The 24,893-nt window shown below is 42.5% G+C and overlaps 2 protein-coding genes across 2 annotated transcripts in view; both read right to left on the bottom strand.

Annotated features, from left to right (window-relative positions):
- Nucleotides 1-296: 296 nt before the first annotated feature.
- Nucleotides 297-10,437, bottom strand: MEIKIN (meiotic kinetochore factor). The gene is made up of 14 exons (XM_068409250.1): nucleotides 10,266-10,437; nucleotides 8,551-8,638; nucleotides 8,253-8,331; nucleotides 7,692-7,752; nucleotides 6,859-7,002; nucleotides 6,296-6,415; nucleotides 6,138-6,177; nucleotides 4,847-4,902; nucleotides 3,990-4,084; nucleotides 3,487-3,666; nucleotides 3,104-3,184; nucleotides 2,264-2,412; nucleotides 1,845-1,975; nucleotides 297-404 (listed from the first exon to the last, which is right to left on the bottom strand). The coding sequence occupies exons 1-14, from the start codon at nucleotides 10,435-10,437 to the stop codon at nucleotides 358-360; spliced, it is 1,443 nt and encodes a 480-aa protein (XP_068265351.1). The 3' UTR covers nucleotides 297-357.
- Nucleotides 10,438-12,709: 2,272 nt separating this feature from the next.
- ACSL6 (acyl-CoA synthetase long chain family member 6) overlaps nucleotides 12,710-24,893 on the bottom strand; it is a 40,518-nt gene continuing 28,334 nt past the window's right edge. Inside the window, exons 14-21 of the mRNA XM_068408331.1 lie at nucleotides 23,293-23,388; nucleotides 21,992-22,064; nucleotides 20,916-21,004; nucleotides 20,222-20,338; nucleotides 19,839-19,982; nucleotides 18,881-18,982; nucleotides 18,153-18,224; nucleotides 12,710-16,213 (exon numbers count right to left, since the gene is read on the bottom strand). Of these exons, the coding sequence (XP_068264432.1) occupies nucleotides 16,073-16,213; nucleotides 18,153-18,224; nucleotides 18,881-18,982; nucleotides 19,839-19,982; nucleotides 20,222-20,338; nucleotides 20,916-21,004; nucleotides 21,992-22,064; nucleotides 23,293-23,388 (834 nt within the window). The 3' untranslated portion in view covers nucleotides 12,710-16,072. The remainder of the gene's footprint in view (nucleotides 16,214-18,152; nucleotides 18,225-18,880; nucleotides 18,983-19,838; nucleotides 19,983-20,221; nucleotides 20,339-20,915; nucleotides 21,005-21,991; nucleotides 22,065-23,292; nucleotides 23,389-24,893) is intronic.

Below are 24,893 nucleotides of genomic sequence, written 5' to 3'. Positions count from 1 at the left end.
CTACTAGAGAAATCTAGAAACCTGGCACAGGAAGAGCCAAAAATGATTCCATTAACACAATGTCTGCTGTTGTTGAGTCACACTTTAAAAATGTAAATTAACTGAAGAATCATCTTTATGAAGTCCTTACAGAACAAGGCCCAGAATAAGATCTAGTTGCTTGTACAAAATAATTTAATACTAAGTACCTGAGTAAAGTATTTACAAAGCTTACTGCAAAGCATTATATTAAATTTCTAACAACGTATATACAAAAAATACGGTCGTTAATTACTGGTTAGTAGCTCTGTGTCACCTCCCTGCCACAGTAGCAAGACAGTTATTTCTTCTGTTGACTCCTGCCGAAACCCAGAAATCTCATCGGTGTTTACAGTAGATCCAGTTTTTGGTACTGGTAATAGTATCTGGGGAAAAAGGGATAAGTTAAATGCTATCAGTAATGTGGCACATTCTCAAGTGTAACAGAAAGCTTGTTGATCTGACAAGCTGTTCAGATGCTCAGTAGATATCTGTGCTATCGTTTGGAGGAATCTGAATCTTGTAGGTCAATTGCTAGCGAGAAGAGAACAATAGTTTTGAGTGTATGTACATTCCTAATAAGCATCCTCTGAAAGGCTCCTTGAGCACAGATTTTATTATGCATCCAGCGTAAAAAACCCCACCACCACCTTCAGGCAGCCTAATTCCCGATTCCCAGGCTCCTCTAGAAAAGCAGTAACAAACCCAAACTTTTGTTCTGACAATGCCACTTGCTGATTTCCGAGATCCACTTGCCTACCAAGCACAACCTACGTTCTGCATTACCACAATTCTCTTGGGAACATGACTTGTCATCCTCGTTCTTTGATCTGTACAGAAGCATCAGCTGATTGTCATTAATACATACACAGACTTAAAAGCACTTCCCTGCATTCTAGATGCTCTATGTCCTCAATCTGTAATAAAGTAGGGGAGTATCTGGACCTAGGAGACTGCAATGCCATTGAAAATTTGTGTATATTCAGTATTTTTGAAAGCTATTCTGCAGTACCTCTGTATTAAAATAAAACAGCATAAATGACAAACACAACTTGAAGAAAACTTGCAGACATTGTCTGTAAGAACTACTTTAAACTTAGGAAGACATATGCCATCCAGTGGCACACTGAGAAACTTCAGGAGAGATCGGCAAGGGAGGGGATTTTACCTCTGTGGTGGTGATGAGAGTTTTGTACACAGTTCTCTTTTTTGTTTAACAAAAATCTAGGAAGGGAAGAACGGGAGCTTCCCCTATGTTAAGGGTCTCAAGAGAAAAGAACAGAAACCTTTAGAGAGAAACTGATAATCTTTAAAGAAAAAACATACTCTATTACTTGAACTATTATAGGGGGAAAAATACTGGATGCTAAAGAGCTCAGTTTAGCTGAGAAAGATATAAACCACACCAATGGCTGAAAGCTGCAGTCAGACATATTCACCCTAGAAATAAGGCACAGGATAACAACTTACTAAACAAGCTGGTATCTTCTCTATAGAGTCTCCACACCAGCAGTGAAGCTCAAAGTTGTGTTTAGGAGTAACTTGAAGAGGTGCAGGTATTCCCAGAGTTACCTAGTAGCACCTTCTAGCCTTAATGATCTAGCCTATGAAATGGCTAGATTGTATTAATTCGTTAGTGGGGTTTCTTAGTGCAGCACTGTTGCACAAGAACACTGTTAAGTCAGAAATCTGAAGTTTTCAGTGTGTTTTACTCTTTAGCCTTGTGATTTTTCCAAATATTCAGACTTCAAAAAAAAAAAAACCCCTTTAAACACTCAAATAGCTCGTTACCATCTGCACACTGAACCAATTCTATGTTCTCTTACCTTCAGGCACTCCTTTGGGAAGGTGGAACGCTTTTGTGCTAACTGGAATGTGGTGAAGCCTGGAAGGCCTCCGGCAGGGCGACGTTCTGACAATGGAGCAGATTTCTTGTCTGCCACACAGAGGCTGAAAAGATTAATGACATTTCATTCACACAACTATTTCCATTGAAGAAATATTCTTCTGGCTTTCTTCTAGGGAAATTAGAGCTGACACACAGATTTCAAGGGCTGTCATTAGAAAACATTTAAGACTACTTGTATGCACTTAATATGCTGTTGGAAAGGATGACAGAAAGCTTCAAAGCTTAAACATTCTCTTCAGCTGTTTGTAATACTGTAAGGCTTAAATATATAGTACATGACATACTAGCATGCCAAAACTGGATTTAAAGAGTGCAATAAAATTAGAACCTGAAAAATATTCTTTTTCTTCTGGACTTTGAGGAATAATTTCTTTTTCTGAGCTCAGAGATGCAGGAACAATTTCTTCTGAATTTACATATGGACCTGTGGTGTTCAGGAATAGGTCTTCCCCAGGTGAGGCTTTGCACACTGGTGACAAGCTAAGCTACAGCTCCGTCAAAATACAAAACATACAGCAATAACTGCCCAGATAAATAACAGACAACAATTCAACACTTGTTGGCTCATGCAAAACATGTTCTATTGCTTCAAAAATATGATTTAGGACTCCAGTGATTCCTGTCTTCAGCCTCCAACAAGACCCTGATGCTCTCTATTTGTTCATTAACATCCCTAAACTCAAGTACGTTTGCAACAACACCAGGAAAGCCCAGTATGTTTTCCTGCCAAAGAATCTGGTGCAAAATTAAGCAGACTTTCTACTGTAACGGTTTCCCTTTTTCTAAAAACCAGTACAGTTTGCTGATTCAGTTGGGAGCTATGGTATGAAAGTGACAGAGATGTCACTTCTGTTCCTGCAGAGAGAAGTGGTAGGACTATACTGCCCTTACTGACAAAGAATGCAAACTGACATTTAAATATCAAGTTTGTTTGTATCGAAGGAGTAATGCAAGTAAAGCTACTAGGTGCTGGTTTTGTATTAGAAGATGTTGTAAAAATACAAAACAGATACGTAGGCGTTTTGTTGTAGTTTAACTGTCCAGCTGATTGAATTTAACATGTAGCTTGTTGTGCAATTTGTATTGTAGCGTAAGTATAGCCAGAATTGGACTGTGCCATGAAGAATGATTTGTTTGGTTTTAATAATTAAAAAAAGTATCAGGATAGACACTCACATCTAGCTCTGCAGGCTGAGCATAACCAAGGTTTTTTAGGGCTTTATTTTCCTCCGTGATCAGCATCGTGGAACACATTTGCTAACCAAAAACAGAGAAGAATTCTGTATCAGTTTCCAATTCTTTGCTGTTTATTATTAGTCCTGGAGTATTCCCCTAGTACGCAATACTATTTATAACAAGTCCATTTAGAATTACTAATAGTTCTTAGGGTTTAACTACTGGATTACACACAGAACACACATTTCGGGTCCCCTTCACAACTAGGGGATAAAGCACTTCCTACCACTTCTCATATTTAATTGTAACTTTTGTCATGATTTAAACCTTTCACTTCAGCTTTATGCCTTTGCTAATCAGCAGGGCACAACGGGAACACTCACCACCACAGCATCTGTCCCTTTGGATGGCAGTACTTCTGCTGTCAGCCCCGCTGATCTGGCTGAAGGCTTTCCTGAGGCATCAAGCTGACTGAATGATGAGGTACCTTCTTCTAATGTATTAGAATTTTTTTCTTTTTTCTTACACTTCAGCCTTGCAGGTGTAGCAGTTTGATTGTCAGGCTAAAGGGTGAAACAATTACATTTTGTGTTATAAAGTGAATCTCTAGAGTCTGGTAAACACTAACAAAGAGAGTCCCACTGTCATACTTGAGCTCTACACAACTGATTCGGTACCACTGACACAGTCAGTCTGAAAAGCAACGAGCTCGGGGGCACCCATGACTATTGCTGCTATCCAGAGCTAGAGGCAAGCTCCATCCTCATTCTCTCCGGGCACCCCTTCCAAGGGAACTACTACACTTCTAGGTGGACTCTTCCACCTCTACAAGGAAGGAGCAAGTCATCTATGTTACAACCTGGCTGATTTATTAAGGATCTTTCACCTTTCTGTCCGGTCCTAACGGTGAAGAACAGCGCATACCAGGTTTTAGGTCTGGAGTTCTCTCTCTTGCAGCTGTAATTTTACAGACTTTTTTTCCTGTGGTAAATTTCCAACAAATTAATTAACTTTGAGACAAAGACCACAGCTACTTTCCACCCCATGTCTTACAGGATGGTTTTCAAAGAGGGATCATTCTGAAGCCACCCATGTAAGCTCACTTCCTCCCTTCAATACAATCCTCATCTCCCTCTCCCCACCAACAAGGCTGCTTTACTTCTCTCCCTCTCCTTGAGGAACAAGGTTGCTTATTAATCTTATGTTCACTTGGCTATTTACTGCTAGACACACATACTGTGGGAGCAGAGGAATTGCATAATCACAGCAGCCTTTGCCAGTGGCAACTTCTGCTGCTATTACAGTCCAAATTAAGCAGGGGAAAATTATGTGGTACCTGGGCCATAGCCAGAATTGCATCAATCACAGTTCAGAACTGTAGTTACATGAGGGACTCCTAATAGTATTTGTGAAGCTGAGTTCAAGGAGCATGGCACAAACCGTTCTGTTCCTGGGTAAGTTAAATAAGAAATGCTAATTTTCATTGCACAGGTGATTATATGGAAAAACACAGGGTTTAGGGGTTTTTTGTTCTTCTCCTAACACGCTAATTAGAACCAAGTCTTATTTACAGGGAAGACTTTCAATTCACACTTTCCCTTCCAGACACAATTGAGCTTAGCCTGTGACAGGGGGACAAATGACCCAGTGGAAGCCTAGTTCTGATATTTTGCCATCATTTAAGTTTGGGTAGAATATCCTGTTGTTTCACAGCTAGTACAGTTGCTTCAGGTCATATTTTACCTGCCAGAGTAGTTGAAACACTTAATGCTGAAGAACTGTAATTTGATGGTCTCTTTCTAGGAGAGGAGGAAAAAAAAAGTGAACAATTATTATGAATGAATGTTAATGTTCAAAAAAACAAAGTATAAGGAAATCATAGGAAAATATAGACTGAGTGAAAAGGGATAAAGCTTATTTTTAAAAATATTGTTACTGAGTTACGTCATCACACTTTACAGTTATTCGATAGTTTATCATCAAGTCACACAGCTTATTCTGAAGATACTTGCAATTTAAGACCCACAGAAGACATTCACTAAAGTACTCAGCACTGAAGTGTACTTGGACAGAACATATTTAAGGAGGAGGCAGGGGAAAATGAGGTTCCCAAGAAAATTCAGATTGAATTGTGTAGAGATCTGTAACGCTGTAAGATTGGTATGAGTTATGAATGGAAACGTCTGCATGTAAGCCTGGAAACAGCAGCACAAGGGTTAGAAGAAAAGATAAGTCTTCCTAGAAAAAACACTCATGTTGCTGAGATTTTTACATCAGGACCTGAAGGTGGCACTGTGACAAGGCCAAGCACAGAAGATGCAGTGAAGACCCTGCGTTGTGATAAAACCACAGCACAGATGACTCGCCAACAGAAAACCTGGCAACAACAACAGGAGGGTGGCAAGAGGGTTCCAGCACATCACATACACCATTCTGGTAGACATGTATTCCAAGTCAGCAACCTGGCCCAAGATTTATGAAGGCTGAAGTCAGCAAGATTCTGAAGCAAACAAGTACCCCATAACAGCTGATAATTTCTAAAGAACATGAAAGATCTGCCCAAAACCTAATTTTGTTCTGGACAAGCACAGAACACCAGAGACTTAAGGAGCACTTGACAGCAGCTGCCCCTCATACTCTGTCCTGCACAGGCAATCCTGGCCAGACCACCTGGGCACACACATCTTGCTGGCTGTGACTGACTGAAATGTGACAGAGTAAGTGCAACTGGATAAAAGCAACTTATTTAAGGGTTCTGTAAATAAATGTCACCTTCCCCTTGCATAAAATCCCGCACTGAGTTTTCTTACACTGATATCCGTACAGCTGCAAGGCCAAAAAAAAAGACTGTAAGTCAAACTCTTACCTGACTTAATGCACCAATTTCAAACTTAGTGAGGACACAGGTAGCTGAAGCTCAATAGAAGTGTTTGCAGCATCAGAGGCTTATTCATACTGGCTTTTCTATAAATATCATTCAAAAAAGAAAAACCTGAACATTTAGGTGCATCAAAGAGCCTGCTTTGCAGATTACCTTCTAGGATATTGGTCTTGAAAATCCTCCAATGCAGGTTCTAAAAAACATAAAAGCTAAACTTTAAAAGGAAAAGCTAAGCAGACCAGACCATGTTCCTTGCACTAGACTGAAATTTGTTCATGTATATAGCCTTAAGTATTGTAGAAAAGAATTACCCAATATTGCTGAAAGATTTGAGATCTGTGGTATCTTATCTATGGTCACTGCTTTGCTGGAGTCCAGGAGAGTCGAGTTCTTGTACTTGCCAGAGTCCTCACAGTAAAAATTACTTCTTTCTGGATGTAAAAGATGTAAGTCCGAGCTTGTTATGCTGAAATTCATTGAGTTATTAAATTTGTGACCAAACTGAAAGCAGTCACATTTGCAAGACAGGAACTTTAAAGCAAAGTGAAAGCACTGTCTTGGCTCAAACAGCCACAGAAAAGTTTGGGAGGAATTTGACCCAAAGCAGATTTGTTGGTCATCCCCAATAAACAGCTTGTATCAACACTGAATACTTTAAGTTTACAGTATGATTCAAATTATACCAGGACCTGATTCACATTGGATTGGAGGACCAGATACAGGGGACACAGATCCCATGTTAAGCACAGATTGGCTTATAGCAAAGATCTGACCTGGTGAGTCACCCCAAGAGAGGCCACTAGTCCTTCTACTGTAGATAGTAGCCCCACATTTTCTGCATCAAATAAAGCTCAAAAAAAAATAGAAGTCTCACCTGAAACATCGTCTCTGAATATTTCAGGGGACGGGCAACTGGTCAGGCTGTCACTAGCACCTGTGGTATAATCTGCAGTTGAATCTACATCTAAACACTCTAGGAGAAAGGTCGAAACACCTGTGGGAAGAGTCATTCCTGTACCTAGAGAAAGAAGCAAAAAAGGTGGCTACCAAAAAAAAAAGTATCATCTTGTACAAACCATCAGGATTTCCTTATCTAAGTTTCATTCCTGTGATGAGCTAAATATTGTCAAGTCAGTATCTCATACTGATTCATAATACAGTTAAAGAAACAAACAAACAAAGGGCATCCTGAAGCCAAATTTACATTACCATAAGCTAAAAGAAGACACCTTCCTTGCCAAGGCTCACTAGAAATACTCAAAGAATTTAGCCTCTGATAAGGTAATTCTTAGGCAGGTTTGTTTTCAGAATGACTAGCTATTTAGGCACCAGCTTTTAAAAATGCAGGTTTGAGTATGTTGAAGAACTCATGTCAACAACTCATTCTGTCAATGATAAAACCAAGATCATGTGGTTTTCAACAGGCTGGGCTCAAGACTGTCTCAGGTCTTGTAGGGCTCCCATCCTGTTTGTGCTGCCTACAATCCATTCCTGGAAACTGAGCCACATGCTGGAATAAGAGGCAGAAGTCCAGCCAGTGGTCTCAAAACCTTTACTTTTTAATACCACGCAGTCAGAACCAGTACAAGAACAGCACACCAGTACTTTTATAGAAATATAATTAAAATTATATAATGAATTTTACATTTAGTTTTATATAGATAGAAAAATATATGGAATAATATAATGTATTGCCATTATACTCACTTGAAGTCACTTCAGCATTTTTCAAACTTTCTTTACTTTCAAAGTTGATTATCAGGGATTCCTAAAATTAGACAACCAATACAAACTTGAGAAAACTGGATGTAGACAAAGAAATGCAATTAAATGTATTCCTACATTAGTAGATGTATAACACTTCTGCTCAGTCATCTCAAAATACTTTGTTCAGCTGTACTAACACGAGGAGAAGTCCAACAGTGACTTGCCAAAGGTCTGTGTCTGAACTAGAAGTGAGCAATTCTCTGGAATCACACTCTAATGAGATACCTTCCACACAACACAATTGCTACAGCCTTTCCTTGTTAAGGATAATTAGTATTGATGTTTTCCCATGCTACCAATAGCTCCAACAGCTTTTATTCTGGCCAAAGACATGGTAAAAACGTCACCAAAATACGGGACCAAGTTCAGCCTGAAAAATGCGTGTGTGCACACACATATATAACTCATGGGAAATACTGAGTAGAAAAAGAATCTAACATGTCACATTTCTTTGATTTAGCCTCCATAAATTATTAGTAAAGAGCAAGACAGCATTCTCACCTTCAGCGGTACAGTGCTTTCTTCTATTTTCTCTTCATTTTCTTCCAAGTCTGTTGATTCTTTGACATGCACTTGACTGCTGCAGTTGAAGAACAGAGCTGAGCTCAATACAGAGCTACACTGTTCTAGAGAAAGGCAACAAAAACTACAGAATGGTTTTATGAGGTGCCCACAAATAGTCTGACAAACATCAGCTTACTGAGAATTCAGGCTGCATATCTCCAAAGAGACACCTCATGCAGGCAAAACAAATTTAGCTAGTGTTAATGATGGTGTATTTGAGTGAGTTCTAACAGACCTTTGGTGGGACGAATGGCTGACTTGGGTGACCTCAAGATTTTCTTTAATTTTTGGTAGGGTTTTCACACTGAACTTTCCCTTCAGGCCTAGGGAAGAACAAGTATTTATTTCAGTGATTTTAGTTTTAATATTAGAATTTAGACGGTTATTTCTAATAGGGCACTTCTAGCTGTTCCCCCTCTTCCATGCTTTTTGACACTAGTATCACAAACATTGTAAAGCCTGAATTTGCTTTATTATTTTTACTCAAGCTTTTTTAATCAGTATATCAACAAGACCAAAAAATTAGCAAACTTTAAGAAATACTTCAGGTAGTTTAGAAACCTCTTGATTATGAAAGAAAAAGCCACTTTGGAAGTGACCTTTATTCTACCTAGGTTTGAAGTCGTTTGAGTCTAACTCAGTTTTAAAGGGAGTTTCTTAGGAGTATCATAAGAATTTCTACATAAACTGGTCCTCATTGTATATAATCCCACAGGCCATGATGACACAATTACTGAAGAGCCAGGAAATTTCAGACATATTTTCTTCTCCCAAAACCAATTTTATAAGTTCTTTAGCTTTGTGTTTTATTTTCAGTAGCCAGGACCTAGAAACAGCCAAACTTTCTGGAGTTACACTTTCATGACAGCAAGCTAAGAGAGCATCCATCCCCACACTACGAAATGGGTCTGAAGTCCTGCACCCCCAGCACTGCACAGCACCCTGCAGCTGGAACTCCCTGGCAGTTCAGGACAGGACAACATATGAGCAGGACTCATCCCCTTCCCTCTTTTTTCTGTGTATATGTAAGTATGAAACGCAAACAGATCTCAAGGCTGCTCGTTGCACCCAGTCAGGTACACAAGAGTACTAAGCACCTACGAGAGCATGAGCCAGCAGAGCAGGACCAAGACAAAAACTAATGTTCATTGTACTCCATAACAGTAATTTAAAGTCTTACTTTAAATTATCGAGATCAGTGTGGGACCAAGCCATCCCACACTGGTCTTCCCCATTTACTTTAGCAAGTCATGACATTACTGTCAGCCTTTACTTGAATCCCCTACCTTCCCCTCAGACTCTGTTTTTTTTTCTTTAAAGTCTCCAATTCCTAACCTGAGATCTGCTAAATTGTATTCCACAAGGCTGTTCCTTTTGAGGAACAACTTTAAGGAATTTTTTGAAGTATCCTCTCAAAAGTGGGCAAGAGTTTTGTCATGTCATTTCTAAGGGAAATTATTAGATGCGGGTGGAAGGTACCTTACAAAAGGAAAAACTCTTTTTATTACTAACAGGTAAAACAGAGGAAACGGCCCTGTTTCCACAGCAGCTACCTGCTTTCTCCACGCCCTAAGGCTCACAGGTAACAACAAACCTCTTCCCGACCTCACACAGGCCCAGCCCGGCTGGACACGCAGGGCGAGAGGCCCAAGGCTACAGGGCTGCGGGGCCGCCGGCGCCACACGACGCTCGGCACATCCCCGTCGATAAGAACCTTCCCCGCGGGGTGACTCAACCTGAGCAGCCTCACCCGCTCCGCAAACCGCCCTGAAAACACAAACACTGGCCACAGCACGGCACAGGCCCCGCTCCCCCGCCCGCCTCCACCCCGGCCACCCCCGGCCCAGCCTCCGCCCCGCTGGTGCGGCTCGGCCTCCCGGCCCTGCGGGGCTTCACCCCGGCACGGCGGGGCAGGAGGCGGCCGGCGGCGGCGGGAGGAATCGCGCTTACTGCCGGGCTGCGGCCCGCGGGGGCCCGCGCTCCCGAAGAGGCGCCGCCGGCACGGCTGGGAGGCGCCGGCTCTGCCCGGGGCAGCGGCCGCCCCCGGCAGCGGGGACGAGCGGCGCTTCTTCCGCGGTGCCTTTCCGCCACGGAAAGCGCCCTGCCAGCGGCTCGGCTCCATTGTGGGCCGCGGCCCCGGGGAAAGGCAGGAGGAAAGAGGCGAGGGCTGCGCTCGGGCTGCCCTCAGAGAACTACCACCGCTGCGGGGCCGCGCTCCGCCGCGCCAACCGCCTGCCCACGCCTCAGCCCGCATGCGCGGCGGCGCCCACGGCCGGCAGCAGGGGGCGCCAGGCGGGCGCGGCAGCGCTGGGGCGGGCGTGGGGCGGGGTGGGCTCGGCCCGGCCCGGTGCCCTCCGGCCCTGCCCGAGGGGAGGGCTGTGGCCCCGCAGGCAGCCGCCGCTGGGCCGGGAAGGTTGTGGGCCCGCGCCCCTGGTCGAGAGAAGCAGAGAGCGAGGGGAGAGCGGGCCCCAGGCTGACACCACCGCCGGGGCCGGGGGCTGACAAACCGGGGAGGCGGTGGCCGGCGGCACGGGGGGTGGCTGTGCCCCTGGAACCGGACACCGGACACCGGCTTCTGGTGCAAAATTAAGAAAATGCATCATTGCCCGTGAATAATCCTGCCCGGTCCCGCCCCTGTTCCCTGCTGCTGGGTTTTGCAGGGGCTGTGCTGGCTGCTGCTGCTCCCCATCACTGGTTTTGGCTAACAAATATGCTGATAATTTGGATTTATAATATTACATCTCACTATCAAAATTGCATAAGTTATATTCCTTTTATTGATCAGACGTCATGATTCAGTTTATAGAGCAGAGGAATGCGTCCTTAACATGACAAATGTGAGAGTCCTTTGGCATTACTGGATTTGCAAGTGAAGGGCGAGCTGGAAGCGCACACACAAACTGGAATAGAGACTGAACACTTTTAAACTTTATTGTTTAGACACATAGTCTGAAAAAATACTATGCATTCCCAATTGTCAATTCATATTAAACAAGCATATACATTTGGTTATGTTATTATTGATTTGAAATAAAAAAATGAAACCATTACAGAAAGACTGCCGCATCTTCAGAGAACTTTGCAACAATTTTTTCATATAAGATTGCTAAAATCAATCTCAGGTTCCAATATTCCTTTGGTTGTTAGTTTATTTTATGGTTTGTTTTTTTTTTTTTACACCGTGTTCAGTATAGTCACGCATTCTGAGCGACTTCACACCGATTGTGAGGACAGAGTGCTGGAGTGACAACGGACTTTTATAAAAGAGCTTTTATTGTCTGTCAGTCCACGAGAAAATCTTATGAGCAGGTTTGAGAAATGTGACAATTTAATTCTTTACAAAAGTTTCCATAGATGACTTTTTGATATACATGCTAATATACCAAACCCAAAAAAATCTTTTAATTACAGTTAAGATTTTTTTTTTTACTCAAATTTATATGTTATATTTCAACCCTTTCACATTCAGTTGAAAATAGAGTAGGCAACGCTTACGAAAATGCCTCATTTGCTGCTTGTACTTTGCTAAAATACATAACAAAAAGCTGAAATGAAGTGAAGGGCTTAAAGGGGCTCTAGATGCCTCAGAAAACATTTTATTTTGGAACAATTCCAGGGAGCTAAAACTGTTTCCCTCCCAGACTACAAGCATCCAGATTTCTCCTCCGAAAAGCACAGCCTCAGCTTCATCATTCAACAGGAGTAAAGGTGCCGTAGAAACCACTGAATGTGCAAAGTACTGAAGAATGCTAATTCCAAGAAGAAACAAAGATCTAATTCTGACATCTTTTTTATTTTTCCCACAGACAAAACCAAAGCGAGCTAATGATACAAAAAGTACACAAGAATTGCCTCTAAATAAAATGCTTTTCCAAATTTTCTGTAAGGCATCAAGAGGTCTTTAAGTAATCTGTTACCATGCAAAAATAGTATATTCTTTCCCAGTTTACATTCATCTTGTAGCGGTTTATTTACATATAGATCACCAGTTTGTGCTTTTAACACATGGAAAATAATAAAAAAAAAAAATCTATAGTTAATTTGTTTAATTCCAGAAGATTAGGTCACATTATTTTCTGTTATATGCAAGAGTTTCATATTCATGGCAAAAATGATACTGAGCTTTACTGATGCTGATATACACTGACTAACAGTGAGGACAAATTGCAAAATGGTACTTTATCAATAAACAACTCATCGTTTCTCTGTCACCTGATGTGCATCAACCATTTTTACCTGCAAACGTGCTTTTCAGGACAGAATAATGCATATATTTCCTGCCAACATCAGGTTAAGACTCTCTGGCATGGTTTCTGCTCAGAGCTGTGTGTGTCTTGGACCTATGTATTTTGTCTGTGCAATACATCGAGCAAAGAACATACAACATCTATAACGACACAATAGCATCTTCCTGGAAAAATGTATTTCATTCTGGTTTGTATGTGTGAGCACTGGAGACAGTCTTCCAGTGATTTCACAGGCGTAGCACCAGGCCCAGGAAGAACCTCCCGTATTTAAAATGTCGTAGCCCAGAGTCCCACAGCCTCAGCCTTCAGGGCAGAGGGTGCCCATGGCTCTGTCCCACTTGGCTGCTCAAGGCAACGGTGCTTTTGTGACACCAAGGAACAGCCCCGTGGCCTGACTGACCAGCACCAAGCCCACCCGCAGTGGCAGACCGGAGCCGTGCTCCTTTCAGTGGGCTCCCTGTTTTTTTTTCATTAATTGATCATGGAATAAACCCCCAGATGACAGGGACTAGTGAAAACCAGTCAGCCTGAAGCCCATCAGGGACAGGGCTGTTTACAGAGAAGGGTAACTTGTGTTGCCACTTACACACAGCCCTCAAGCCTCAACTCTTCCAATAAGATGAATATTAGAAATTAGTTTTGTAATTGGTTATCTTGAGGGAAAAAAAAAACCCAGCCTGATTATTGGACAGCCCTGGGGATTTTTCCTTGGTGGTCACAAGAAGTAATTCAGTTTGAGAAAGCCCAATGCAAAATAAATATTCCTGGAATTTGAAGAGAAGCATGTTTGTGCCTAGCTCATGCCTTACGCACGTGTTCAATTTTTAATCTCTTACAACATTGTTATGATTATGGCGAGAGAAAGTGACCTGCAGAGGAAAATCTGATTACACAAGAAAGTATTAAAGAGAGCTTTCACTTTATTTATTCAGCTTTTCACAAGCACTGGAAGTATTCACACACTTGTGGTGTGACAACACAATTTCTCCCAAATTTTGTGTCATCCTAGTGTGGCCAAGTCTGTATTTTTTTCTTTCTTATTCTTTTGGTGTTCGTATCTTTGGCTCTAGTGCATCTGACATTTTGCATCAAATACCAAAAGAAGAATACAGGTATATTATTCAGCATTATATACCTAAAAATAAGAGCCATATAAGCTGTGAATAAACTCAGATTGGGATTTTCTATACTTACACAAAGTCAGCGTTTAGTTGTCTAGAAAAGTCTGGTAAACTGAAATCATCATAGGAGAAAAGTAAATTAAATTCACGTGGTAGAAAAAGGTCAGTGGAAAATAGCTTTTCTGTACTTATTTAGATGATTGGTTATTTTTTTATTGCAGAAGTATTTTTTATTAAAACAGGAAATTGTACTGAATCTAATTCTTCATCGCTTTGAAGCATGCGTATGTAATGACTGTCTTTTGGCTGATACAAAAAGGAGATGAACTAGACTCCGCAGAGACAAAAATCCCTTATGACTTGACCTAAAGAACCAGATTTTATACAGTAATTCCTATCCTCTGTAGACAAGGCAGACACAAATTCCCCAGGGAGGCTGTTGCTGTGTACACTGGTGAAAAATGAATGTACAAGACCATCGGATCACAGTAGCGGTATTTCTTATTGGCTTTGGACTGATATGAGTCATTGCACTGGAATCAAATGAGGAATCAGGCGCAAAAACGGATTCAGACAAATCCACATTTGATAAATCAAATCACTATGTTCTTTAGCTGAGTGATTACGTTAGCTGATACAGTTTCCTTTGTATCATTTTGTTCTGAAATTACTGCAATAAATCAGTCTTTGTGTAACACTAACTCATTAATTCAATTTATTTCATTTTGCAGCATGCAATGGAATTTCAGAGGGAAAATAAGAGATCATTTAGATTAAAAATTTAAACTTTTAGCTTCAAAAGTCTACAGCGGATTCCAGTTTAAGAGAGAAAACAAGTGTTCTTTCACTGTCCTAGAAGAGAAGATCTAGCAGGCACAGCTCCATGCCAGGATGCACTGGTGCAACAAACAGCAGCTATTAAAATACACAGATATATGTAGGACCCTGTTTAGCAGAAGGAAGCCACTGACAGGCCGAGTCTCCAAGCGACTGGACGTTACAGTTTTCTCATTGTTTTGTACCGTGCTTCGTATCAGGAGAGAGCTCTAGAGTCTGTTCCTGTTCCACATGGGATTTATCCCTGTGCCAGTGGCTGCAGCTGGTTGTGAAATCCAAGGCTTCATCCAGCCTCCTCGCTCTTTATTCCAGAGAGGCCACTGGAAGTGCCGACAGCGGGAACTGAGGCTTCCAGACGTCTGAACGTAGAGATGTTTTCTTAGCAGCCCTTTCTGCAACCACGTCCAACGCTTTACCGTACCACGGCACCAACACAGCCCCTCGCCCATCCTCGTGGCCCTTCCGGAGCAGCATTTCCCCCTCTCCCATGGCCAGCAGAAGGATGCCCTCCGCTGCGGCGCCTCAGGCTGGCCTTTCTCCCGGACCAATTTGTTTTGCTAAGCCCCGTTCAGAGTCGCAGCTGATTCCTCGCGCTCCATTTCTTTAGCGTTGTTTCTGAAAAGGAGTTAGTCCAACTGGACTACGCCGTGTTAGCAGCATGTAAAGTAATAAATTAGGGACTGGGAGCGTACGGGTTAACGTGAACTCCCACAGAAAGCCCTGACAGAGCCAGCGATGCCTTTGCAACCTTCTCGGCTTGAGCAGTTCAGATGTCCATGAGCGTACTGTGCTGAAGGAGGCCCTAACGTAAAACCAGCATGCCATGTACAAATTGAACTGGGATGAGAAGGAAATAGAGGGAATTCTATCGCCTCCTAACCTGTTCTTGTAATTTCAAGGTAATATTAATCCCTTAGACATAATATAATAATAGGTCTATTAAGTACAAATAGCGGGATAGTCGTTCCCATTTCTGTTCTGGTTGTAAGTTAGGCCATTAATGATTAAATCAAATCAAAGTCATTTATGTCCCGGAAAATATAAAAACTATCACTTAATATATAAACCAATATCCAGCTTGAAGTTCCAGATCAGGGAATATAGACTTTCACCATCAATCACTGATTGTTTGAGGTAGACCACATTATGGAATTATCCACAATTTTAGTTTCTAATGTATTAAGTTATATACAATCAAATATCAACAGACATACCTGAAATTTTCCCTATGTTAATTGGAAATGTTATTAATAAGGTGAGTTTCCATAATTTACTTGGTCATAGATTGAAATTTCTGTCTATTTTGTGGCGATTTAGCATAATTCTTAGTTGTACCCTACTGTGTACATAGAGTAAAAAATAAATTGTATCACGCCTGATGGAAAAAAAGAAGGAAAGTTATGGTTAGTGGTGAAATCCTAGAGCAGCGAAAGGCTCAAATGTCAGATTCAGATGCTCATCCATTTCAGCCATGTCCTTCTGGCTCTGTACTTTTGAGTATTATTCTAATATTGCTACGAAGTCCATTATTCAGCAGATTCTTCCTGTGATTTCAGATGGAGATGCTCGAATATAGCTCTTCTATTTGCTTTTTGAAGTAATCTCTTAGTTCTGGTCTCTTAGCCTTTAACGTTGGTGTCAGCAAACCGTTTTGTACTGAGAACATATCAGAGTGAATGTAAATGGCTTTAACCTAAAATAAAAAAGGGATATATTTATAGCAAAAATTACAGGCGTCACACTGAATAAGCCTAACTTCTTACACCGGCCTTGCTGCGGTTACCTCTGGCTGTGCCTGGAGCCCAGGGGACTCTTCCACTGGGATTTTCCTCACCTGCCCAAGTTTCCCAAGGTGACACTAAATCCTCCATCACCCCTCACCACTCCCTGCCCTCCTGCATGTTCTCCCGTGCCAGAGCTCTCCGAGGGAATGAGCACATAAACCTCTTTTCCGTATGAAACCAAGGCCAAGACACAGCGAGGCAGGGCGCAAGGGACAGTGTCACCATACACGATATTGTAACTGCAGAGTTCCACACGGGTGAAAGACTGTGCAAGAGAGGGGAAGGGATTAGGGTGGGGAGTCGTGCTAAGAAACATCATCATAACCAAGCTGCAAAAGTAAGCAGCACTAATTCGGTCTTGCAAAATTATTGCGAAGCTTTGCAGGCACAAAGAGTGTACCTGATGATCATCGTTAAAGGAGAACTGATGGTGTTTTACAGCTAATTAAAATGATGTAAAATCATTCATCCTAGCCAAACAGGGTTTTACAAGGCTGCCCTTGTTTGAAGCGGTGCCTCTGGGCACAGCGGGGAGCCTGGCAGCACAGATGGGAGCGAGCTTTTCCTTCCAGGGCATTTATGGGAGTGCTGGTGCGGGAGGAAGCAGAAAACTGCTGCGTGACTGGTCGTAGTCCACCGGTTTAAGACAAAATTCCTCAGCCATCTGCTGCTTTCCTGATTCCCCAAACCAGACTGCTTTGCATTTTGTTAGACTGGGAGTTGCAGGAATACAGACTGAGAATCAATGTTTAAATTCCCATTAGATACGTGATCCATTTTTCCCCTGTAAGCATTGTGGTCCTTTTCCTCCCCCAGTGATGTCCTTCCCAAAATCACTGTTTGTGCTGTTAACACTTCCCCTGCTCATTTTGAAATGTGAAACATTTATTATTAATTTTTAGAAAGATGGCAAGGCTTTCCTCATGACTTAATGATTGCAAACTGCTCGTAGAATAGATTACTTGAGGATATTTTGTACTGTGAAGACTATGACAGGAGCAAACCAGACTTATTACTACAGACAATTATGTGCACTGTGAACCATGCTTTATATTGAATATCATTTGTAAATTAATTTCTTTTTACTATCATTTCATTTGCATATGTAACAGAAATGAAGAATAAAAAGATTATGTTTAATGGCGCTTCTGCTGCATTCAGATATGGTGAATTCTCATTAGAATTACCACCCAGAAACAGTCTAAACAAAAGCAAAAGGGCCCTTCCTATATGTAATGATTAAGATGTTCATTATTTTCACAGAAATAAGCATTTGACATTTTAAAATGTGGTGGATTTTTTTTTTTTTACTGTGTTTTTAATGCTATGTAATCCATGGTTGATTTCAGATCTCTCCTTCTGAAGTGTTTGTAGCTCTGTTGCAGAAATATTTACACAGGCACCAGAAAAGAATTAGTGCACAGGCTGAAAATAAATAAACCAGCAGCAGCTCCTAGGTCAGTGGAATGGTAATTAGTGACCCAGTTTCCTAACGGTGCTGTCAGTGGCAGAAGCAGCAGAGTCCAACAGATACACAGCTTGACCTCTGGTTGTCAGACTGGAGATTATCCATGTCCCTGGATTAGATTTTTACCTCTGCACCCAAAACTTTCACTAAATTTACTTCAAATTTCAAGAATGAGTGGAAGGCAGAATCACAGCTGTGTATTTTTCAAAGGAACAAACACAACTTGCGAGCAATAAAGGTCTCTCTCGGAAAACATCGCGTGCAGCTGCGACAAGGATATGTAGTAACGTAACAAATGCTGACAAACCCCCATCAGTACAAATGGACAGATTGTATCAAATCTGACCACGCTGAATGCTGTATTAATTGTTTCACTTTACCTGCTCGAAGGAATGGAGTCCACTCTCCTTACCTAACCGCACCATGTCTTCCATTATCGCTTGCTGCAGTTCCTGGGTTAAAACACATAAGTTCCTCACGAAATATCAATCTTACATGCAATTACATCATCATTCATCAAGAAAACATGTTTCCGAGTGGAGTTCAAGTGCCTTATTGACAGTTAATACATGATTAGCAAATATTCTATTAAATAAACGTACAATCATTAAACATACATGCAGTGATGTTAACTCTTCCCTCAGTGTGAAAGGTAAGGTTGTGTTTTCAAGCATATATGGCATAGATGCTTAAATTTGCAACCCTTCAACCATTTGCCAGACTTAGATGCTGAATTATTTCCCACAGACACCAGTGGGATGACTCAGTGACATCAGTGTTCGTTGATGTGATACAACTCAGTTACTCAGTATTAGAGAGCGTGTGTAATTAAGGCTGAAATCCTCATTTAAGACATCTAAACGAACACAACCTCTCCTACTGCCCTACTGTTGCTCTCTGCAAGACAGACCCGTGGTGCCCCCATGGAGGAGTTTGCAGAGGTCTGTACCATCAGGCAGCACACATCACTGCATCCAGGGGAACCCTGCTTAATTTTCACTGAGGAAATAATTCTTGTCACTGAGATCATTAATAACAGACACCTCCTCTAACTAGGTTATGCTACAGTGAAAAGATGTCTGTACTGCAGACAGATACAAAGACAAACCTTATTTTTACAGAGTTCTGCATATGTTCCATCAAACCCTCTTTTCTTTGCCCAGCCTGGCATAACTTCGGAATCAGGCACCACAATTCCCACCAGAAAGGCCTGTAGGGGAAGGAGAAGGAGAGTTGCAGGCAAAAGCTGAACAACATTTAAGGCCTTACACTGAAGTGAATACATAAGCCAGCTGAATTTGCTACGTGTTTATCACTCCTTGTTTAATTATGTTACTAATTTGCTAACATGTCATAATGAAGTTATTTTGGTATCTGTGCCTTTTCCTTAGATCAAATGGTTCTCTGTGACTGTTCCTGCGTTTGTCAACAGTTTCAGTTAGGTTTGTGTTCTGCTTGGACATTAATTAAATTACTTGTATTTTGCATAAGTCAGAGCTGAACATAGCCCATATCGTTTATACACATGTGGTTCATGGGCCTTTGGGTCACAGGCAAACTCCAGTGCCAAGGGAAGCCTCGTGTTTGTGGCCAGTCAGTGGAGAGGGATGAGTTGCACTGGTTGCAGAAGGTGTACATGTTTGGATAAAGATGCAAATTAACCATCTTCAGTGCATATGCAACCGCAATCAGTGAACAGGGCTGTAATTTGGGGAGAGGGACAAGGCAAAAACAGGACAAGATTGGTCAAAATGGGCAGGCGGTGGTCGTGGAGCAGCGGTGGCTTTGCCTTCATCTAGTTTACCGCAGGCAACGTGGCAAAGGAGAGCTTTAGAGAACCGAAGGGTAACACTGGAACAACTTTAGAGGCTTGATCTTTGGCCACAACATCCTCCCAGCTGCTTAGGGCCACACCAGCAGCTCAGCTCCTGCGGGGCTGGCAGCCAGCTCCAGAACAGGGCAAAAACATGGCGTGATCCGCTCAGGCTTTCCCCTCCTTCATGCCCAGCTCTCTGTCTTCTATTTACAAAGAATAAAGTAATTTTTTCTGAAAACTTAGTTTTTACCTGCAGGCTGTCTCCATGGACATAGATCTGGGCAACAGGGTCACTGCGGATATAGATATTCTCTATCTTCTCTGGTGCAATATATTCTCCCTGAGCAAGTTTAAATATATGCTTTTTTCGATCAATAATTTTAAGAGTCCCATTCTGTTAGGAGAAAGAAATGAGAGTTCCCGGAGAAGTTATTTAACCATCGAGACTCAGGAAGCAGTCTGCTTTTAACAGAGCTCTTTAAATTGCCAGAAAATGCTTCACTGACGTGTCAAGCTTATTCTGCAAAATATAAACGTAATCCTTTGTAAAGACAGATCTGCTTGGAAATTTAAGTTCAGTACTTGAAAATTTACACGGGATAATACAATTGACATAAGAACTCAGGTACACACAGGTAACCACTTCCCGATGTCTCCAGTGTGAAGCCAACCCTCCTGGTCCAGCGCTTCAGCTGTCTTCTCTTCATCTTTCAGATAACCTTTGAAAACATTTGGTCCTTTCACACATATCTGCAAAACAGTCAGAGTCGCTGATAAATTATTTTATTATTCTGCTGTAAATACTAACAAGCTAAATAGTAATTCACTAAAATTGAAATATTTTAAAGGTTGACTTAATGACTGTGCTCCATGAAACTAAAATATATTGTGTTATAAAATTACCTCTGGATTTTTTTTCAAAGTAATGGAAGTACGAAGTCAGGAATGCAAAACTGATTTGTTTGAAGTTGGTTTGCATTCAGCTTGCACTTAAAAGAAGTTATTTCAATACGTTTAATTTCTGTGCAATATAGAAATATCAGCAATGTAGAAATCACAGCAATTCAGCTCTTCTTAGCTGAACTAATTAATTCAGTCTTAGCTTTTAAAGTAATCAGGCATGGCCTTGGCTGGAAGCACTGCCACAGCCCCTTTTTAATTAATGCTTTGCTGCTCTGCTGCTGAATTGACGTTTTCCTTTCCTGATTGTAATATGTAACACATCAGCAACCATGCACCTTACAAAGGTAAAATACTTCTATAACTACATAACTACTTAATACAGTGTTAACTAGTGAGAACTTGGTATAAAAATGTGATTTGCTACCTCTCCTTCTCCTTTGGAAGCAAAATAATTCAGCTCTTCCACATCCTTCAATTTGATTAAGTTACAGGGCAAAGGGGCTCCTACATGACCTGGAAATCAAAGTTGTCAAGTCACTTGTCATCTCTCCTATAAACAATAATTAGCATTTTATTATTAGTTGCTTGCATAGTTGTAGATACACTGGATGTTCTTGCAGGAGCTGTATCAGAAAGAATTTCCTCATTTAAGGTTCTGCACTATTAAGACTAAATGCCAGCTCTCGCGGGCTGAGGATGCGGCATTGGCACGCGAGTGGTGCTGTGCCCAGCGCTGGCCAGGGCACGGGCAGGGGGCCGGTGGCAGCGAGCCCCAGGACACACCAGTATCTGCAAGGGGCTGGTTTTGGTTTGAAGAGAACCAAACGGCCACTTGTGCTGGGAGAAGAAAGCGTGTGCTCTTCTCCAGCCCCAGAAAATCTAGGTTGGAAAGAAGGAAATGTTTAACTGCCAGACCCATTAGTATCCGATGTGCAGGTTTCCTACTAGTATTCATTTGAATGATACCCATTTCATAACATTTCTATAAATACTGATGAATTATATTAAGAAGAAATTAAGCCACAGCACTTGTATGTATTACCTGAACCTCACTTAGTGCTAATTTTTATCTGATTTTGTCAAGATGCAAAAGTTTTGAAAACCTGAAATATATAAAGTATGGAGTAGTGGTGGAGCTGTATTTGAAGCCTGGGTTTGCTCACTAAGTACCTGACTGTATTAATCTTTCCTTTGTTCCAGCATTTCATTCTAACAAACATACTTTTAAATTCACCTCCCGTGCTCTACGGAGGACTCACAGCGCCGCGAGGGCAGAGATGAGAGTATCACAAACAGCAGCTCAAGGGACAATTTCAAATCTCCCCAGGCAGACAAGCCCAGCGTCTGATCCCTGTATATTTACTCTGGACTAGTGATACTTTCAAGAACATTATATTTGCTGAAGATTATTCACACGGTGGCGAATGTCGCAAAACGCCCCGTGATGTTACAGTCCAGAATTTTCAAAAGAAATTTGAAATGGTGGAAGAAAACCATTACCTGACGTCCAGTCACCTGGGGTCGTAAAGGTGCATCCAGCTGTGCATTCTGTTTGGCCATAACCTTCATAAACCTGCAAAGAAACAGGTGTCTTTAAAACGGGATAGATGATTTCACTATTACAGAATAAAATTTGAAATTGCCTTCTGTGGCACAGTCCTGTGAGCTGATCCTGCCAGCTGCAACACACGAGCGCACGTGTCACACAGGGACACTTTCCCTGGCTCTTGCTGTGTACAAAATTTCATTTACATGACTATGAGTTACCACAGAATCACAGAATCAATCAGGTTGGAAGAGCCCTCTGGGATCATTGAGTCCAACCATTGCCCTGACACCACCATGGCAACTAGACCAGGGCACTAAGTGCCATGGCCAGGCTTTTCTTAAACCCCTCCAGAGATGGTGACTCCACCACCTCCCTGGGCAGCCCCTTCCAATGGCTAATGACCCTTGCTGAGAAGAAATGCTTCCTAATGTCCAACCTGACCCTCCCCTGGCCAAGCTTGAGGCTGTGTCCTCTTGTCCTATCACTAGTTGCCCGGGAGAAGAGGCCGACTCCCACTCCGCTACAACCTCCCTTCAGGTAGTTGTAGACTGCACTAAGGTCACCTCTGAGCCTCCTCTTCTCCAGGCTAAACACCCCCAGCTCCCTCAGTTGTTCCTCTCCTCTGTAGAGATGAAAATAGTGAGAGGACAAGTTCAGCACTTAGCTCATGAGTCAAGAAGTATGTTACTCCATAAGAGGAATTTATTAGTGGGGAAAAAGGTATTTTTGTGGGACATTCTGAAAATACACCTTTCAATTTTTTTTCACCTAATTTTAGGCTCTTGAATGACGCCTTTTAGTTGCCCTGGGCTTCCTAGTCAAAGAGAAATAAAGCAGTGGACATCTTAAGTGGGTTAAATTGCCATCTCAAGATTATCTTTCTCCATTTCTATATAGAATATTCACGTAATGAAGTTCCTAGCTCATGCACAAGCACGTTTAATTGCACATACTCAATTAAGTGCTGAAAGGCGGGTGGGATGAGTCTACGCATGTTTTTGGCAGCTGCCCACAGCGAAAGCAGTGCTTGCCCGCTGCTCACTTCCCAGGGCCACCGGCTGTTCCCACTCCAGCCCCACGGCCACGGAGCTCCGGGGACACCGGGGTGCTGTGACTGCCCCAAGCCCTGCAGCTGCTATTGGATCACTCCTGGTAAAGCTGTCCTAAATGCAGTTCTGAGGTCCTAACCTATCTCCTCCTCAACGGCAGCGCGTTTTCTAGCTCATGGTAGATGAACACCACGCAAGCCCACCTGACATCCGAGGGCCGCACGGAGGAAGCCCAGGACGGTCGGAGATGCGGGGGCAGCGCCTGTGACTATCATGCGAACGCACCCACCGAGACTTGCCTGTTTGGGAGCAGGAGAAAACAAAAGAAAGCATCACAAATTACTACAGATGGCAAAACCAGCAGCGTCCGTGAGTATTGCTTATACAGAGCTTGAACAAAATGATCCCACTTCTGCTCTCTCGAGGATAAATGCAGCCGTGCTATGGAAGCAGGAACTGGGTCTGAATCATAGAATTGTTTGGGTTGGAAAAGACCTTTAAAATCATCAAGTCCAACCGTTAACCCAGCACTGCCAAGGCCACCACTGACCCATGGCCCTCAGCACCACATCTCCACAGCTTTTAAATCCCCCCAGGGATGGTGACTCCACCACTGCCCTGGGCAGCCTGTTCCAACGCTTGACAACCCTTTCCATGAAGAAATTGTCCCTGATCTCCAATCTAAACCTCCCCTGGCACAACTTGAGGCCGTTTCCTCTCATCCTATCAGTTGTTACCTGGGAGAAGAGACCGACCCCCACCTTGCTACACCCTCTTTTCAGGCAGTTGTAGAGAGCGAGAAGGTCTCCCCTCAGCCTCCTTCTCTCCAGACTAAACACCCCCAGGTCCCTCAGCCACTCCTCATCACACTTGTGCTCCAGACCCTTCACCAGCTTCATTGCTCTTCTTTGGTCTCGCTCCAGCACCTCAAGGTCTTTCCTTGGGGATAAAAGCCAGCCAAATCATAGAAGCAATAACTGTGTCCCTCGCAGGTAGAAATAGTGCCCCAAGAAAAAAATACTCGACGTATGGAGGCGAGAGTCCCACGTCTCTGGCAGGACGAGCTGCTCAGTCTCGACTCCTGCCTCTGCCTGTGCCCAGGCAGGCTGCAGAGCTGCAGGAAGCACATCTGGCTCTGGGGAACTGGTGGGTGAAAACCAGACTCTTCTCCTCTCCAGTTCCCTTTGCTTATTTGCACCTCGTCCTTTTTAATGAATTGGCTCCCAAGCAATCTAAAGTAACGGTGTCCCTTTTTTAAAGCAGATGACCTTCAAATATTTGTGGAGGGTATTACATCAATTCCTGTGCCGCATTTTACTCCTTTCCCCACCCCTTCATTTCCTTTTTCTTATTCCAAGAGTAAAAAGAAAACCCAGCACAAAAGAAAACTGCTGATTGAGCCCGCCAGTCTCGCCAGACCCTGAATCAATATGCAGCCTGGCTTGCCCCGTGTCTGCGCTCCCGTCAGCGTCGTGTGAACTCTGCTGGCTTTGCACACTGAGGACAACTAATCTGCAGACTAAAAGTACAGTCAGTTTGTTTAGTTAAAAATAAAGTGGCGTGTCTCCAGATAAGTTATCCAATTAAAAAAAATGAAGTAATCGGAGCCTCCTGGAGTAGTACAGTGCCCAGAAAACCTGGTTTAAAGCCAATTTAATCGTTTTTTACTGAGGAGATGTGTGGCACACAGCAGGGCATTCTGATTTCTTTCCCCTCTTGTTAAACCGGTTACATGTGTGTTTTTCTCTACACCCTTATTCTTGTTTTCCTAGGAAAAAAAAGCAGTTTTGAATATGCCCAACTG

Source organism: Nyctibius grandis, chromosome 10 (genome assembly GCF_013368605.1).
Source record: "Nyctibius grandis isolate bNycGra1 chromosome 10, bNycGra1.pri, whole genome shotgun sequence".
NCBI lineage: Eukaryota > Metazoa > Chordata > Aves > Nyctibiiformes > Nyctibiidae > Nyctibius > Nyctibius grandis.
The sequence above is the reverse complement of the archived record's forward strand: the minus strand, read 5'-3'. Positions and strand labels throughout refer to the sequence as shown.

Coding starts and splice junctions, on each gene's coding strand:
- MEIKIN (XM_068409250.1), bottom strand. CDS start 10,437: ATGGAGCCGAGCCGCTGGCAGGGCGCTTTCCGTGGCGGAAAGGCACCG. Junction 4,903..6,137: donor CAAGACCAATATCCTAGAAG/GTAATCTGCAAA, acceptor CTCCTCTCCTAG/AAAGAGACCATCAAATTACA. Junction 3,667..3,989: donor CGTTAGGACCGGACAGAAAG/GTGAAAGATCCT, acceptor TTCACCCTTTAG/CCTGACAATCAAACTGCTAC.